General features: G+C 40.3%; 1 protein-coding gene across 1 annotated transcript in view; it reads right to left on the bottom strand.

The window, feature by feature from the left end:
* LOC101846578 (dynein heavy chain 3, axonemal) overlaps nt 1-18218 on the bottom strand; it is a gene marked incomplete in the record, with an annotated part of 78386 nt that overhangs the window by 3481 nt on the left and 56687 nt on the right. The window contains 17 exon segments of the mRNA XM_013081885.2: nt 1869-1984; nt 2671-2759; nt 3598-3733; nt 4454-4583; nt 7659-7787; nt 8547-8700; nt 9753-9916; nt 10675-10818; nt 11222-11328; nt 11518-11608; nt 12213-12329; nt 12645-13006; nt 13833-13990; nt 14488-14648; nt 15531-15773; nt 16569-16811; nt 17948-18198. Coding sequence (XP_012937339.1) covers nt 1869-1984; nt 2671-2759; nt 3598-3733; nt 4454-4583; nt 7659-7787; nt 8547-8700; nt 9753-9916; nt 10675-10818; nt 11222-11328; nt 11518-11608; nt 12213-12329; nt 12645-13006; nt 13833-13990; nt 14488-14648; nt 15531-15773; nt 16569-16811; nt 17948-18198 — 2795 coding nt within the window.

Below are 18218 nucleotides of genomic sequence, written 5' to 3'. Positions count from 1 at the left end.
GGGGGGGAATATAATTTATGTCAATGTAATTTTTAAAAAATAACATAAAAAGAGAGTTACTACACTATTCCCTCAGAGTAAGTTCAATCGGTAAGCATGGCATATTGTGGCAATGGACCTTGAGCGGCAAGCACGATAGATATAATATGTCATCTCGCACTTTTAATTATCATGCCACATGACGTGTGCATGCATGTTTTTCATGAATACTATATTAATTTAAAAGTAAAGCGCATAGAAGAGTGATTGTAACACGGATTTGCACAATATAAATGTCATATTATTATTAAAAGCGAATAACGTAATATTACGGGATTGATTGGGGGAGGGGGAGCTGGAAAGTATAAAAGAAAGGGTAAGGGAGGGGGGTAGGAAGTCCCAAACAAAGTGTAAGATTATATTTGAACAGCCCCAAAACCACGGTGGTCACACCTGCCCAACGTCAGCGAGAGTTTAAGGACCTGGCACACGTGTCAGGGGACAAACTGTTTTTGTACACCAGGCAACCTCCATGCAGTTTTTTTTTTTTTTTTTTTTTTTGGTGGACATTCACATTTAACTTCTGATTTCGATCTAACAAAACTCATATTGGTTACTTTTGATAGCAATGAGCATAGCAACAGTGTATTCCAATAGTTCCGTGACATTGTTTTAGCTATACAAGTCTTGCAACTTTTCTTGCAACTTTTGCTGATTTTTCTTGCAACTTTTGCTATTTTCAAATGCAACTTTCTCTGAAGACAGTCCTATATCTCCTGAGAATTATCGTACCATTCTTTAACCTCTCAGTTGATTTTTAAGAAAATGGTAGCTGTTTAAAATTTGGTCAAATTTTTTTAAGTTGCTCACTGGCTGCAATCCCATGTTTGACAGATAATAAAAGAGTACCAAGAGCACCAAACATCTCCACATTAACAGAGTTCAATCACTATAACATAGATATGGAGCTTAATTTTTTTCAAGACTTTAAGATCATTACAAATCAGTATTTTATCGCAGCAAACACGATGATCTGTCGTTATTTCGACAAAAACAATAGCGTTGATTCGGCCGGCGCCCCACCAGCCCCCCGTGGCGAGCGAGTCGTCTCTATACTGTAGTGTACCGAGGGCTCCCTGCGTGGGGGTCACATGCTTTCCGAGTTTCGCGGAATAATTGATGAAAAATAGTTCCAAGCCGATTACTTTATTCTAATAGAAAATGAACTGATCTTTCTATTGATACCTTTTTTGAGCCGGTATTTTACATATTTCGTGTAAAAAATTATCTATGACAACTTTGACGGCATTTTTAAAGGCTTTCTATTTAAACGCCATAGACCAATAATATACCATGGGAAAACCCATCCAAAGCTCTATGGTTCTCCGCCAATGAAAAGACGGTATGTAATCATCAATCTTTCTGCGAAGCATTTAAATGCAAACGTGTCATTTTTCAAACCGGCCGACCACGCATTACAACCGCCAGGGGCTTCGCTTTCGTCACCGATTCTCCAGCTCCTAATAATCGGACATATAAACAACTTACACCATTGTAACAAGGAAAAGCTGAACTTTTACAAGGTGTACAGCATTTGGTGTTTTATAGCAAAAGAGCAAAGAAACAGCGATCTGAATTACCCCGATTTCACCAGTACCACGTGTTCGGAAGGCCGCGAGTGCCCGCAAGGCCGTGTTTACGCTACCTAATATGACCATGACAACCAAATCAAGACAAATGCTGACCTACAAAGGAACATGAAACACGGCATCCCAATCACTTAGACATACAATAAATGAATGTGAACATATAAACGTAAATGTGGTAGATTACTGATATAGACAAATGCTGAATGTACAAATGGATGTGACACATGGCAGACTACTTACATAGACAAAAGCACCATCTTGTGGCTTCTCAGTTGGTGTTTCTCTCAAAACCTCAAACTCAAAACCCACCAAATCAATGGGGATGGTTGTCCTTCTGGCATAGTTCTGAGACACGCCTGGGAAAGAAACACAGTGCCGTGTTATGTCTGATGTCAATGGCATTTATGACAATGACACTGCAATGCTAGGGACAACAATGACATTACAATACTACTGACAACAATGGCATGACAGTAACTGTGACAACAATGAGGAGATAATGATACCAGCAAAGACAATGACATCACAATACCAGCAAAGACAATTACATTGCAATACCAGTGATGACAATGTCAAGGACAAGCACAGATTTATTGACCTCACAGCATAAAATGTGTCAAGGTTACAAACAGCAAAAGTAAATTCTCTTTTTCTCCCTTTTGGTTCTCCCTACCTTCTCACCCCTCTTTCTCCTCCAGACCCATTCTTTCACAGCCTAAAAAGAATGTATTGATATTCTCCAAAACAAAGCACATTGACAAAACAGTTCAGAAGAAAAATATATTAAAATATCACAGTGAAGCCCTTTGTAGGGGGTGTGCGAGGGGGTGAAGAAATGAAACTATGAAAATTCTCCCCCCTCCCCACATCCACACCATTACAAAACTAAATTTTTCCCCGCAAGATGTTCTGAATGAGCCACCCAAGCCAATGGCACAGAACTGTCTAAACAACAAAGTGATATGGCAGCAAAATCCATTGAAATGAAAGCTAAGAAGACAAACACATAACACTGCAACAAGTTTTTAACAAGCTGGGGTACCTGTGAGGAAAGACTGTGTGAAGTAGAAGCCTGAGAGCCAGAAGGTGGAGGGGGCGCCGTTTTCAATCCAGTCCTGGAAAAATTTCAGTCTGAGGAGACAGAGTTTTGTTTTAGTCATGAGAAGCACATCAACAAAATAACTGTCATTATTAAGTGCAGGGCCGATACATATGGAAATGAACCGTGGCATCCTCCAACCACCCATGGAGAGAGAGATTCCAAGCAATGATGTTCACTGAGGTTAGTCCTATTTCAAGGTAGGTCACACTTACAGAGTTCAACATAAGGCAAACTCATTTACTATTTGTTGGAATAAACTAGGTCCTTTTTATAATGATACAATGATTATGACATGTTCTTTAAGTAAAGATCCCAAAGTTTATTGTGAGACAATGTTGGCCTAAACAAAATAAAATTTGAACATGCCGTTCATTGCGAGAAAAGGATGATGGCTATTTGTCAAAATAAATGGTACATTTTGCTGTTTTTCAAGGTTGGGGGTGGGGTGGGGTGGGGGGGGATAATGGCCCAGCTTGTCCTTGACAAGAGGAGATGAAGTGACTCCCCTCTAAAATAATGTAAATTGTGATGTGGGGGATATAAAACATTTAAAGCAATCAGGCCCAGTAATAGACAGTCGAAGTTCGGATCCCCTTCTCCCATTTAATAAGCTAAAATAATTCTGTCTGCAAAATGACACAACATAAAGTATCCAATAGCCCAGATATAAAAAAGCAAGAACATTGGAGTTGCTTTACTACCAACCAACACATACACGGCAATAACACCCCCCCCCCCCCCCCCCATCCTGTTTCCATTTATTACCCCACGTCATCTTCCCCTGCCCCTTTCTACCCTCTCCCCCATTTTTTCCCTCCCCATCTCCCTTTCTTTCAACCCCTGGACTTCCCATTTGACCACACCTACCTGGCCAGCAGATCAGAAACATAGCTGCCGAGAGGTTTGAGGCTGGGATATGACTTGGCGGCCCACGAGGCAGGCACTTTGCCCACCATCATACTGTTGAAGACTTCCTCCAGCTCCGAGGACATCACCACTAGACCTGAAGACACACGCACATCAATCGTTTTGTTCGTTTGTTTGTATATTCAAGTAAGTAACACTATGTACATACTTATGAAAGGTGGGGATTGATCGAGTGAGTGTGTTTATGTGTGCTTGTGTGTTATGAGAGCAAGAGTATGTGTGTGTGTGTGTGTGTGTGTGTGTGTGTGTAATTGAGAGAATACTTGAATGATGGTGTGAGTGTGTGTGTGTGCTTGTGTCTCTATGTTTGAGTGTTTAGATGTGTGTGTGTGTGTGTGTGTGTGTGTGTGTGTGTGTGTGTGTGTGCGTGTGCGTGTGCCTGTGTATGTGTGTTCATGAAAGGGTGAGTTGCCTGTGTACCTGTGACTTTGTGAGTTGTATGAGTCCATGTGTACATCAGAGAATGTGGACTTATGTTTCAGAAAGGATATATGTGTGTACACATAAATGAGATTATACGCACAAATGAACAAGTAATTTATGGCGTTTGCAACTCAATTAGGTCATATAAGTGCAGAAGATTTAAAATTTTAGAAGAGAGAGAGTAACAAACACAAAAATAGAAGTAGGAAAGAAAATGAGGATGGAAGTGGAGCAAACCACACCAGAGCACCCACCAACCATCCACTCTGTTGGAAAGGAAGGCATATGTTCACAAAGGCACAAAATCTTCCACACACAAAAAAGGAGGAGACTGAAAGCAACATGCACTCAATGACACTCTGTGGGTCTGTACCTTTGATGGCCTTCTGAAGATTGACTAGCGTCTTCCTCACCACAGAGATGAGGTTGTTGAAGCGAATCAGCTCCTGCCTCAGGACGGTGTTCATGGATTCATCATATACAACTGGATACTTGTTCATCACCTGCGCAAATGTTGAAAGATGGAGGAATATGTAAAACACAGCGTAATACAGTTAGCAAATTAGGAGATAAAAAGGTAGCAAGCGCATAAGTGCAGACGTTTTGAATGACAGGAGAATTTGTGAAACACAGGGTATCACAGCTAAAAAAGTGTCATAAGTGACAGCTAAAAGAACCACCTTAACAAATGCACATTAACACACAAAGACAGACAGACATTCATTAACACAAGCCCACTCTTCCTCAAAAAACAAACAAAATATAAAAGCCTACATAGCCACTTATCGAAAAGCAAAACACATGAAACAAGCACACAAACACTCTCACACACTGAAACACACATTTGTGATGTAAGACTCAGCCATTCCCCATTTACACTGAGAAGTCGATATATGTATATTTTATATTTAGATCAAGGACTACTATACTCAAGGACGTGCACAGTTGGATTCCTGACTTGGCTAGCGAAGGCCATCGAGTCAAACACTCCGGATATTCCCTTTCTGACTCAGTGCCTTATCTTTAGCTTTGACTCGTTCATAGGAATCGGGGACTATTTATCTCCTTTGAAGTAGAATGAATCCTATCTGTAAAATTCGTTGATCTTAATAAAAATGATGCAGAAATGAATCAGATATTGAAAGGTGTCAATATTTTTATTTTTGATTAAGATTCCAAGCAAAGAAATGTAAGCATAATTATGGACACCATTTATCAGCGTAAGCGCATCCTTCCGGAAAGAAGTGCAGTGATCAATGTTTACGATTGAAATGTTCCTCTCCTCATGTTTCTCTGAGTGCTTTTGTTAATTCTGTGGATTATTGTGAATTAATCGGCCCGTCTATGCGCAAGGATAGTTTGATTTCACCATGCCGAATAAATGTGGGGTTGTAAACTGCAGAGGTAACTACAATAAAGACAATAAATGTCGAGTGTTCAAGGTACCAAAAGAAGGACTTGAGGGACAAAGATGGCTTTCTGTTTTACCCCCTCATGAAAACTTCTCTCTGGATCCAGACCAATTCTTTATCTGTGAAAGGCATTGGCCATCAGATTATCCTGTGATTAAATTACCTGGAGGATACACTCGACCAGTAGATCTGCCGAGTTTATTTGATGTTCCCTCGTCTTGTCTACCAACGCCAAAACCACCCCCTCGTCCACCCAAACAAGAAGATCAGCAACTCCGCAATTTCATGAAAAAAGACAAAATCTGTAGCCTTTCAGAATTTTCTCCAGAAAAGGAACTCCACAAGAAATATGACAATTTAATTCTTTCAAGAACAGAGGACAGATTTGTTTGCCTGTTCATGACTGAGCATTGTGAAGAGTGTGTTTTATCAGTAGTTGTTGAGAATAAACCAACATTGTGCTCCCCTCTTACACTCACCGCATTCAAGAAAGGATCCAGAGTTCCTTTGGGAAAAATATTAAATCCAAATAACGGATTGAATTCCTACACCCAATTTTTTGAGTGTGTGCACGTCGCCCTAAACTATAAAGTTCCTTTGGATGTTGTGCTTGAGAGAGTTGTGGAAGTATTGGAACAATCACGTTGCACAGAACTTGAAGACCCAAAGGTAAGATCCTAGTATACTGGACCAGTAGTGTAGGATTAAGTTTTTAAAAATAATGTGGTTTATAAAAAAAAAGGATTATTTTTTCATTTTCCTACCGATAAAATCTCGTACCTAGACAGTTGATGTTCACAATTGGTAAATCTAGATCTAGATCTAATCAACAAATTTTGAAGGACCGGAGTAAACTAAGGTAAAGTTAAGATCTTGATTTCTTGAAATTTGTAATTGCCTAGTGGTCCAGTAAACTAGAATCTTTCTATTATTTTGTTCTTTTATTCAGGAAAAGAAAAGTGAAAGAAAACTAGACTTTATAACTCATCAGCTGAAACTGTTGACTCACAAACAATTTCCTGTAAGTGATTACTGTTTCGCTATCGAATCGTTTCCCCGCTGCAGTTATGAACAACTAAGAGACATTTTGTTCTAGCCAAGTACAAGAAAAATAAAGTCTGTTGTTTCCTCCTTAGAGATTGAAAGTGTTTAAAAAAAAACATTTCAAAAACTTAAAACACCCCAACAAAAGAATGTGTTTTTATTGATCGACGAGGTAAAGATCCGACCCACTGTAGCTTTCTCTGGTGGTGTCCTCAGCGGCATGGCCAAAAATGAACCGGATTCTAGAGCGACATCCATGTTATGTATCATGGTCAAATGCTTGCATGGTGGACCTAGCATTATGATGTCAGTGATACCTGTACATAAACTTACAGCATCATTTCAATTCGAGGCTGTGAAGGAGTCTAAGGCTCTAGTAGAAAAGACAGGAGGCATTGTGAACCCCCCATATGTCTACGTATGAACTGACTAGGATTGGACTTTCCTTTGTAAAGAAAGCAAAAAATAGAGTCTGTTGTCGTCAGAGACTTGTTGGAATTCTATCAACCATGGGGGAATTTCACGACTTCGACATCGTTCAGTCCAAGAATTTGCTCCGTCATCTCGCAAATGTCTTACTCCGCGGTCTGCACAATCTAGAGAAGGATCACCAAAAGAATGCAGCCCTGCTACAGACATCCATCAAGAAGGCACGTAAGGCGGATTCACTTAGTGAGTAAGGCTAATTCTTGTTGCTGTATTTGTAAACATTTTTAAAATGCTTTTCATACTAATATTTCTGCTTGACATAACAAAAATATAGAAATAACATGTATTACTATGCTACAAAATTGCGTTCAACAACATTACAACATGTTTTAGCTTTCTCACACTCAATATGAAATATATCTTGTGCCTAGTGATAAGTTGGACATGTTTATATGATGGCCTTCGCTAGCCAAGTCAGGAATCCGGCGGTGCACGTCCTTGAGTATAGTAGTCCTTGATTTAGATTTATATACACACACAAAAATATACACATAAATAAAAGACATAAGCATGCAAAGACAATATGGCAGACGCAGTACAATCAATCTCTCAGCCCTCTTATAAACCATCTATACAAATATAAAAACTCTTAGCCAAAGGTTTTATCACAGAAGTATAGACGTTTTTACTTACAAACTCTAGGTCAAAGTTCGCAGGCAATTTGCCCAAGATATCATCAGCGAGACTCTGCATGGCATCTCCCGATGACTGCCCACCGCTACCTGACTGGCGTGGAAGGGTCAACAGGATACTCTCAAAGAGCTGTACAGAACAATAATAAACAATAGTGAATAAGATTAATAATGAAAGACAAAGTGTCACAAAGAATTTCCTGCAAAGGGCAAATAAGGCATTTTATCTTATCTACCTTAAAACTCAATAGCAAATCTGTTACTCTGTTATACATATTATAGTCCACAAATATACAATATACATATTATAGTTAACAAATATATAACAACAAAAGATGATAGGTAAGTCCCAAATGGATGCCTGGCAAAAAAATGTTATATTTTACCAACGAACAGATCTGAGGATAACACTTTGTTTTTCATAGTTCTGATGATCAATGTGCTTGACCAACTAACCACAGAGGGTAAGAGTTGGAGAAAACCAGTGGTTCTTTCTTTCTTTTGGGGGGGGGGGGGTGTTACTTCAGTTATATTAATAAAAAAGAGAGGCTCAGAACCATACTTTGAAATTACTAACAAATAATCTATTATCAATAAATAACCAAGTCCTGTGAGTAGAGACCAGAATACAGAGACCTTAAATCTCTAATTTGCACCGCCTCCCCCTTATACCAGTGAGAGAAGTATAAAAACATGTTAGCTTATCACAGCAAACATATACCATCTAGATGTATAAATGACATTTTTATATAGCTTTCTAACTCTTAATTGTAACAAGACACAGATGAAAACTTCCGCATGAATTTCTAACACCAAGACAACTAAATCACTGAATCACAAACTTTAAAAAAAAATAAAAATCGCTGAATCCAGCTGAGTCAAAACATACTAGCTGTGTCTCCTGGTTGTCCTTGGTGATGTCGGCGTTCTCATGCAGGCCAAAAACCTCAGGGGTTGGGATCAGTGGCAACGTCCGCAGGTAGTCGATGTAGCTCTGATAGGGGCCTTCTGGGGGTGCGTAGTACACACCACTCGGGGAGAACCTGTTGGTAGATGAAGGATTAGGGGGAGGAGGTGGAGAGAATGAAGAAGGAGGCAGTGTGGGGGGGGAGGAGGGGGGAGACTGCAATATTGTGGGGTTTTAGCCTTGCAATTCACTTCAAACACATGGGTTACATCAAGCAGTTGACAGGTGGTACCACTGGAATGTCCCATTTCTTTTTGCTTTTGTCTCTCCATCTTACTTATTTCCAGCACTTAATAATATCTTCACAGCTCAGTGTAAGACTTCATCATAAGCATTATTCTAAATGGCATGTTGTTACTTGGAACATAAAACAAATGTTTAACACTACTAACCTTCTGTCTGCATGCTACTATAACAGGAGTTAGCCAAACCTGTTCCTCTCTGTGTTGAGATCCTTTCCGCAGCTTTGGGGCCCCGATGTGTTGGAATCTCACACTTTACACACAGATGAACCGAGGCTCTAACTAGCCTTTTTCACTACCTATACTCTCAGCAGGCCTCCTCTGCCTTGATACAACTCTCTCCTCTAAAAGTCCCCCCAGTAGTAACTCAGACTGCTTGCAAACAATACAACCGAACAGAGACTCACACTTTACTCACTCTCACACTTTCAGCCAAACAATACAATAGGCTAGGCCTAACCCCTGCCACAACCAAAAACAACCAAATAGACCACATGGCATAAAGCAGAGTTTTATTCTAAGCAGTAATGAAAATACTGGGAAAGATTTGAATGTGTAGGAGTAATCTAACCCAAGGTATTCACTCAAGAGTTGGGAATACCTTACTTCAAACTTTCAGACAAATGAAGACAAATGCAATTCTATCGTACCGTAATAAATTCATCCCAACTGCCTACCCCCCCTGGTAGACTTACTGCTTACCAGTTAGAAGGCTGTCATCTGAAGATGTAATCAAACTCATACACATCTGTGCTCAGATGTTCACCACAGATTTCCTTCCAGTTTTTCTCTCTTTACTTAAACCAAGGCAGAGGGCTCTACCATCAAATTACCTATTTGTATCTAGAAGGACATTAAAGTCATGCAAAGATGAGATAATTTTTACCTGTAGTTGTCATCAAAGACAATCTCCTCTGTGTAGAAAATTGAGAGCAGGGAGGTGAGCAGACGTCTGTCCTTGTCGTCAGTGACACGACCTCCGTAGTTACACTCGCCAGTCAGGTAAGAGAGGGCAGGCAGGGGGAGCTCCTCATAGTCATTCAAAAACATCTGGGGAACCACAGAAACATAGAGGCCAGTTCACTGTGAGTATAACCATGAAGCAATGTTTAGGGGAAAGGGGAGGGTCACATACAGGAAAACTAGGCTATTTGTGTGATTTTGGGTGAACTTAAATTTCAAAACGAAGAGAGCTTTGAAAAAATGCCTTCCTCCACCTCCTCACCAATCTCTAAATAAATATAGAGGTTTGTTCACAATAATGAAAGGGTGAGGACAGACGTGATGCAGTGGAATAATCTAACCCAAAATTCACTCAAGACTTGGGGATACTTTCAGCAAAACCTCTCACAACTGTAACTTAAATTGGGCAACTTTTATGATAACTAAATAATACAGCTATATAATGTTTTTTACACTGGATAATTTGTCATTGCTCAAATTCATGTAAAATGAACAACTTATAATACTAGGGTGTACACTTGATTAACTTGGAGTTTTATTTCTTTATTTTAGTTTGTCCCACCTTTGACCAGTCCCCAAAAAAGACCTCTAAAACAATAGTATTTATTGTGATTCCACAATTATGACATGCGGCTCAACTTCTAGATCTATACTTCAACCCAAAGTAAGTAATCAAAACACAAAACTGGACTTTTTTACAAATGCACAACAGTGCCACAGGGTAAACAAAAAAATATACATTTCTAAAAATGCCACCAGAATGTTCTGCGCTATACCAAAAGCCTATTCAGCTGATTCCACTTCTGAACCACTCACCAGCCTTCCAGCAGTGTATCTGTTCTTACCTGCATTTGTCTCATGCTGATCCGGAGATCAGACTCATTGAACTCATACGGAATGTTCCAGCCCAGCGGGCCGAACTTACGCCTCTCTTGAACCAAGGCATGGAAGAAGCAGAGACCAAACAACATCTTGTGCCACTTTTCAGGCTGTAGGAAGAGAAACAGGGAGATAAAAAGTAGACCTCTCCGTCCATTCCCTCAGGAGAAATTAAGACTACATTTGCATCAAGAGACAAACACTTGAGTTTAAGAAAAGGAAAAGAAATAAAAAGGACATAAATAAAAAGAAAAAGGACATAATGGGGTGATCTTAAACCATTTCATGAAAGATTATTTTAAAAATGAGATAAATTTGATAAATCTGCAGGATTTCAATGCATACAAATTGTAAAATGTCAAGCTCAAGAGTTGAATTACATGTAATTATTCTCTCTGTGTTATACAGTGATTAAATTTTAGATCTGAACTGCTGGAAATTCTATCGAACACAGCATACAAGCAAAAACCAACAAGTCACTGGATCCATAGCGCAGAGGATGGAAAGACTTACCTTGTTGCATCCATCATAGAAGTTTTGATCAGAGATCGGGTCATTGAGGTAGGATCGGATGAGGTTGGCTCGAAGGCCTTTAGGTGGCTCATTGGTCATCTTGACTCCTGGAGGAATGGAAAAACAAAACAAACACATCAGCTTGGGTCAGTGAGGTCAGAACTGAGATATCAGAGGCAAAAGTTATTGTATTTTTATCACTATACACAGCCAAAACAAAAAATTATAGAACAACTCAACCTCATGGTGAACAAAAGACCAAAGCACTTGGAATGAAAAACAACTGTCTCACTCACCATTTTGCAAGATGGACACTGGGAAGTTATCTGACGGGTAGCTGGTCAGCCACAGACGGAAGTCTTCATTGGTCGAGTCTGGGACGATCACCTGAAAAAATAAAGAGGTTAATAAAAATAGTTTGTTTCTTCTCCTTATGTTAGTTTTTTTTGTTCTATTTATTTTTCTTTTGCTGTCTCTTCTTCTTCTTTTTCTTTTTCTAGTTCCTCTTCTTTTGGTACTTCTTTTTCTTTTCACCTTCTTTTTCATCCCCCACTAGATCTCAGAGGCAGTTGACTGAAGAATCTTTAACCCACAGAGGTGCTATTTCTAATGTTTGAGTATAACACCTATTTACCAAGGAGAACTTTGAGGCAGAAACATTCTCATTTTTTTCCACACCAAGTAAAAGTAAAACTTACTCATCTAGAAATATGTCAGTGACTACCTCAGTACTGGGTGGTAATGGGCGTACAATACCAAAGTAAACACAATTCCAACACTCCTGCCATTTTTTGCTTTCCCAGGAACAGTATCTCTCTTCAGTACAATTTAGGTCCTTCAAGAGGTTAGGCCTTTAAATTACGGTTCATTTCATAACGGTCAGGGCAGTCATGCCATGACTGAGAAAAAATTTAATCAACATGATGATGGAAAAAAACCAACAACACAGAAACTGAAGTTTTGACCTCAAAAACCACGGAAAGTGACCCACCTCCTCACAAATTTTCTCCAGCTTGGGCATCCAGCTGGTGGCCAGATGACAGTTCTGCAGCACCACCCAAGTTCCATCCAGAATGGCCTTGTCAATCATTTTGGCAGCAATAGGGCCCTGGAGACACACAAACTCACCAAATTTATATACACATAAAGACGTATATCAAAGTCACTAAAAATTTGAAGTATAAAAGGGGCTCAACATTTCCACCTACTTTTTCTACAAAAATATTTAGTTTTTCTAAACAATTGAACAAGGTAAAATCTCTTTTCATTCTATTAGGGCAAAGCATGTAAAATGTTTTTTTTTTACACAAGATAAAAAAACAACTTTCTACACCTAAAAGTCTTTATCCCTCTTTCCAGCTTCAGAGAGAGTTCCCAAGAGAGGAAAGTTTGTGGAGTGATAGATCTAATATAGCTCTCTTACCTGTCCTTGACCAAGTGAAATGGTCTGTATCATGTTGCCCTTGTAGCCTCTGTCCTCTCCAAAACGCAGCAGTGCCATCATGGGGTCAGCGCCAGGGGAGAGAATAAAGATAAGTGGTGCACAGCAGTTGGAATCCCCGAAAGATCCAGCAAGGTCAAAGGTCGGGGGTTCCACATATGCCTGGCCCATGTTTTCCACAATGAAGTCCTGGACAGCAGGGACTATTTTGTCTGGGCGGAAACAGCGTAGGACCACCATGGTGTCTAGTCCTCCCAAGGCATCCCAGGGGGATGGCAGTTTGTACGTCTGAGGGGTGGAGCTGTCGTAGTACTTCTTCCAACTGTCAGGGTTCTCTTGGACATCTGCACAGGTCAGATAAGTTTGTCACACCAGTCAGAGGCCATTAAAGATATGCTGATAATGCATATGCAAACATTGTATTTTGTAACACAAGACATGGAAATACAAGGGGAGAAAGACAGACACAAACATTGCAACATCAGACAATGAACCATCTTATGAGAGATGCGGACACAAATCTTCTAAAAAAGTTAACACTTGTGTACAGTTAATTAACAAAAGAGAAAATCCAGATGAAACCAGATAAACACTTTTATGTTACAAATCTCCTCCACAAGGTGAAATACACAGGCAAAATTACAACAGACAAATACTTTGACAAAATGAACCATCTCAGATATGTTGCTGAAGACAGAGACTCTTTTCTAAAACTCCTATCAACACTCTTGAAATAACCATTTTGTATTCAGGCCAGCTTATTCATAAATGATGTACCAATGACGTCCCTCTGAGATAAACAAAATTATGATCAATAATTTAGTTTTGGAAAGTGCCAAAAGGCTGGTGGAACGTTTGCTTCAGTGTAGTTGGAGACAAACTCGACAGATCAAGGTATGAATCTTGGTGCGGTTCCCCCAAAGTCTTAGATCTAGTTGGGGGACCAATTTCTCCACCTTTAAAAAGACCAACTTTGTGGATGCACAACAGGATATAGCTTATTTTTCACCATAAAAAACACATTTTCAGCATGAATAACAAGGCAGATCCAGTCCGCCACCTTCAAAAAACCCATTTTCCATCAGTATAATTGAGCATAAAGTTCAGCAGAGCAAACAAATGGACCAGACTATATCTTCTTGGCAGCTGTGTGCCTACAGCATCACTCACGTTCCATGAAGCCGTTAAGGTTGTTCAGATTGGACGCTCGTACAATCTCGGACCACGCTTTGTCAGATAGCCAGCTGGAGGCAGGGTTTGGGATTGGGTTCTCCAAAGCGACGCCTCCTGTCAACAGGAAGCGCCAGGTGGCTTCATCAACTCTGCCCCTGGGGAGGGCAGAAATAGGTGTCAGGATTTTAAATAGCAGCAACAGTAAGAAGGAGATCGATCAGTTCATTTTACTTCAATAGCACTTTGGTCAACTTTTTTGTTTTACTCTTGGAGAGAGAGAGAGAGAGAGAGAGAGAGAGAGAGAGAGAGAGAGAGAGAGAGAGAGAGAGAGAGAGAGAGAGGGAGAGAGAGAGAGAGAGAGAGAGAGAGAGAGAGAGAGAGAGAGAGAGAGGGAGGGAGAGAGAGAGAGGGAGAGAGAGAGAGAGAGAGGGAGAGGTATTGCTGCAGTGAATGTCTATTTTGCCTCACCAAAGCTGGTGAAAGCAGACTGTTGATTTCGGTAAAAGGATGATCAATAAAATATTATCTTTTATTGATATAAAAGATGATTGATTGGAAACAATTTAGTCTTCATAATTCATTATTTTACTTCGGTAGATCCCCCTCTAAAGAACAGAACAAGCTGTTGAGCTGGCCAGATCTGGAGACTTACTCTCCCTTCATGATGCCGATGCACAGGAGGAAGGAGAAGAGGAGTTTGTCTTTCTCAAACAGAGAACGACACACGTTGTTGTAGATACTGAGTGTGAAGTGCTCGTTGAGATTTTGAATTCGCTCCTTGAGATCTTCTGAAGGCTCGCTGTTGCTGATGGACTGGAAGAGGAAAAAAAGCATGGTTCGTTTGTTTATTTATTTGCTTGTTTGTCTGGATGTGTCAAAACGTCAGTGGTGTAATGGTTATGCACATTGTTATTGCATGCAGGAAACATGAATTTAGTGTCTAAATGGTGAAGAAATTATACCAAGTATTGCCGCTTGTCTGCTGGAAAGTTGCATCCCAATCAGCCTAGATTTACCCGGACGGAAGCAGCTTGTTGAGGAAATTAAGGCAACGAGAGTGTCAATCAATTACAATCAACAAGTTCTGTCACAGAGAAACATGTCAACACCACGCCAACATAAAGAGGGCCATGAAGACAAAAGACAAGTAACAGAAAAGTTAAAGTAACAGAGGCACCCTCAGACACAACAGTCAATTTCTTTGTAAAGTACAGTCACAGTTAAAGAAAGAAAACATTTTTTGACAAAATCAGAAGTGTGCATTTAATCTAATAAGACTAGCAGTTCAGCCAACAATACTAGCCAAATCACATGAGACTTGTTGGCACAACAAAAAGCCATAACAAGCCCTGTGAAGAAGGAAGTTAATGCTGAAACTTCTCAATAACACTTAGGTATTTGTACCTAAAAAGTTTGAAACCTTTCATAACATTTGTATCACTTCCCAAAGAAGAATTGTTTTCAGTCTCTCTTTGCAAAGTATATTAGCATTATTGACTGATGAAAAGGAACATTTTTCTCTAGTCACTTTCACTGTAAATAAGTCAAGCTTGTATGCAGCTAGTCTATAAATTCCCAGTACCTCTGGTGGGCCAAGTGCCCCTGGTGGACGTGGCAACTAAAGTGAGTGTACCTAGTGCAATCATTGCAATCAGACCTCGCATAACAGGACAGCCATAAAGTTGTGTGACTTACATGCAGGTACAAGTTGATGAACCAGGTCAGGGAGTACTGGTACATGGGCTCTATGTTGGCCAGATCAGAGATACAGAAGAACAAGATGGAGGAGTGGACGGCCACTGGGCGGTAGCCGTTCCTCGTCTCATCAATTTCCACCTCTGTTGCCACGGCCACTTCTTGTTTGGCAGAGATTTCCTCTGACAGGGCTTTGGAAGAGGAAAGAACTTTGATGGCAGTCTCATCTTCCAGAATGTTTCCCTGCAGGGAGAGAGAGAAAAAGATGACAGATACTGAGTATGCTGACCAGCATCAGTGGTGAAGTTGTTAAGACTCTGTGTTGCCGTATGCAATAGACATGAATTCAGTTTCCAGGAGCAAAAAGTATTTCATTAAGTATCATAGTATAGTCTCTCTCTTCCAGAATACTCTGCCCCAATCAACCAAAGTTGGCCTTGATGGACAGGTTGAGGCAGCTCCTCCCTGAAATTATTCAAATTGTGTCAATGGAGGCATACAGTGGAGTTGGGGGGAGGGGTGGAGGAGGCGAGGAGTACTTGGAAGTCACTAGTCAATAAGAATTTTAGGAGCATGCCATCTTTGACTGTCCTCTAAAGAACACAATAAACAGTTATGCATCTCAACAGGCTTGACACACACATGTGAAGAGGGAAGGTAGGAAGATGCAAAGTGGGGAGAGAGAATTCTGGATAAAAGGTGGGGATTGATACAAAACCCAAGGGTCACATATCTCTAATGATGGTTTCTCTTTCGATTCCTTACTGACATTTCAAGTATTACAGTTGAAATTGTCTTAGACAGCCACCCATTGCCACTGAGAAAAGTGGTTGTCTTAAACAGGTGGATGGACATATTCCACAACATCATTATAATATCTAATAAAATACAAGGGGAAGTGATAGGTCATTGTTTGTACTTGTGATTATATTGGACAACTGAACCTTGCAGAAAGCTTACGAGCGATGAGGAGAAAACATCTTGTGAACATTTTTTTAACCTGAGACACGGAGACCACATTTGATGCATAGTTCTTACCTGTGATGAGGAGAGGACCTCGAGGATCTTGTCCTCAATCTCCTTGAGCTGCTTGTTGTTGGCGGCTGATTCGAGGATCAGCTGGTTCTTCTTCTCCTCCAGCTCAGGCTTCTCCTTGGCAGCCACAATGCCCAACAGTTGGTCTTCCAGGCCCTGGGGTGTGATCATGAAGTTGAGCAGACACACCTTGACCGACACCTCCGGCAGGTAGTGCGGGTTCCGCAGGCCAGTTGTGATGTACATCTGAGCATGCCAGAGAAATGGAGAATACAAAAATATATAAGTATTTCTTAGCAGACTCAAAGAGCACTCATATGATCTTATGGAGTTGCCAGCACCGTAAAACTTTTACTCAACAAAGCAGACTCTACAGATACATGAACTGGCAAAGACAGAAAAAATGCATCTGTGATGTGATGATTGGGGTTCTTCATTGTTGTATGCAGGAGACATGAGATTGATTCCCTAGTGACAAAGTTATTTTATCAAGTAACTCCAATTTTCTGATGGGATGCTGTCCCACTCCAGATTGGAACTGACAGCAAGCATAGCAACAGCCTGCTTCTTACATTGTCTTAACTGTGTCAAAGGGGGCGTACAACATTTACAATCATTGCAGTCAGAAACAGAAGTTTCTTTTTGCCATCCTTAACTAGGTGTGTACACACATATTCTTCCTCATAAAGTCAGTAGTGGGTCCTGTTTTCTTTCATTAATGACTTTTGCATTCTTCAAAGACTTTTACTGTGTGGTGTATTAGTGCTATTGAAAAAAAAAAGTAAAAGTGAGGAATGGAGAGGGTTAGTGAAAGTAAAACAAGTATTCATTGTTAAAAAGGCTAATTGCTCATGGTGTGACGAAATTTGTCAAAATCATTGTCAGTGTTCCGATTTAATGGAAGACAAAAGAATAAACCTGTAACCCAAAACCAGCCCTGTACACAAAAATGTAGTGACCGATAGCAGATTTAGGACTTCTTCTGTCAGACACAAATCTGAATGAGTCATCAGACGTTTAAAACACCAACTGTTTGTCTGTCTCTATTTTTGAGTGAAAGATAACAACATTCTGTTAAATGAACACAAAGATGGCCATTTGGTGTTTGTGAAAAGGTGAGACCTTGGACAGGAATGGTCGAAGAATAGGAAATACATCCATTTTCACAATAAGTTTGTCTCTTTAAAACTTCCCACCACAGTTATGTTTATGGGTGGAGGGAGCCACTAGAAGGTCCTGCTTCTTTTTCTCTCATTGTTATTTCTGCCCATTTGTCTTGCATACTCCTCACACTAAATGACCAATATTGTGTTGGAGTGCTTCTCGCCACTTAAACAAAGCAATGACAAGTGCGAGTATCAATTCTTAGTAAAAATTCTAACCTTGAAGTCATTTGAATACTCAATCACGTTGTCACCGAGCCGGATGTAGTCGACACCCTGCTGTCTGAAGGTCAACTTCTGCAGCACTGGTTCCAGAATGGGGTCAAGCTCCTCTCCGACGTTCTCAAGCAGGACAGGCGTACCGAACTGGATACTGTTCTCCATGGTCCTCATGTAGTTGGCATCCGAGAGCTTGATGATGCCCAGCTTGTTGGCCTTCTCCATGTTCTTTACCCATTTGTTGGCTTGACCTGCGGCGGGGTGGGGGGGG

This window comes from Aplysia californica, unplaced genomic scaffold, assembly GCF_000002075.1.
Source record: "Aplysia californica isolate F4 #8 unplaced genomic scaffold, AplCal3.0 scaffold00150, whole genome shotgun sequence".
NCBI lineage: Eukaryota > Metazoa > Mollusca > Gastropoda > Aplysiida > Aplysiidae > Aplysia > Aplysia californica.
Note: the sequence above shows the minus strand (reverse complement) of the source record. Positions and strands in the feature narration are given on the sequence as shown.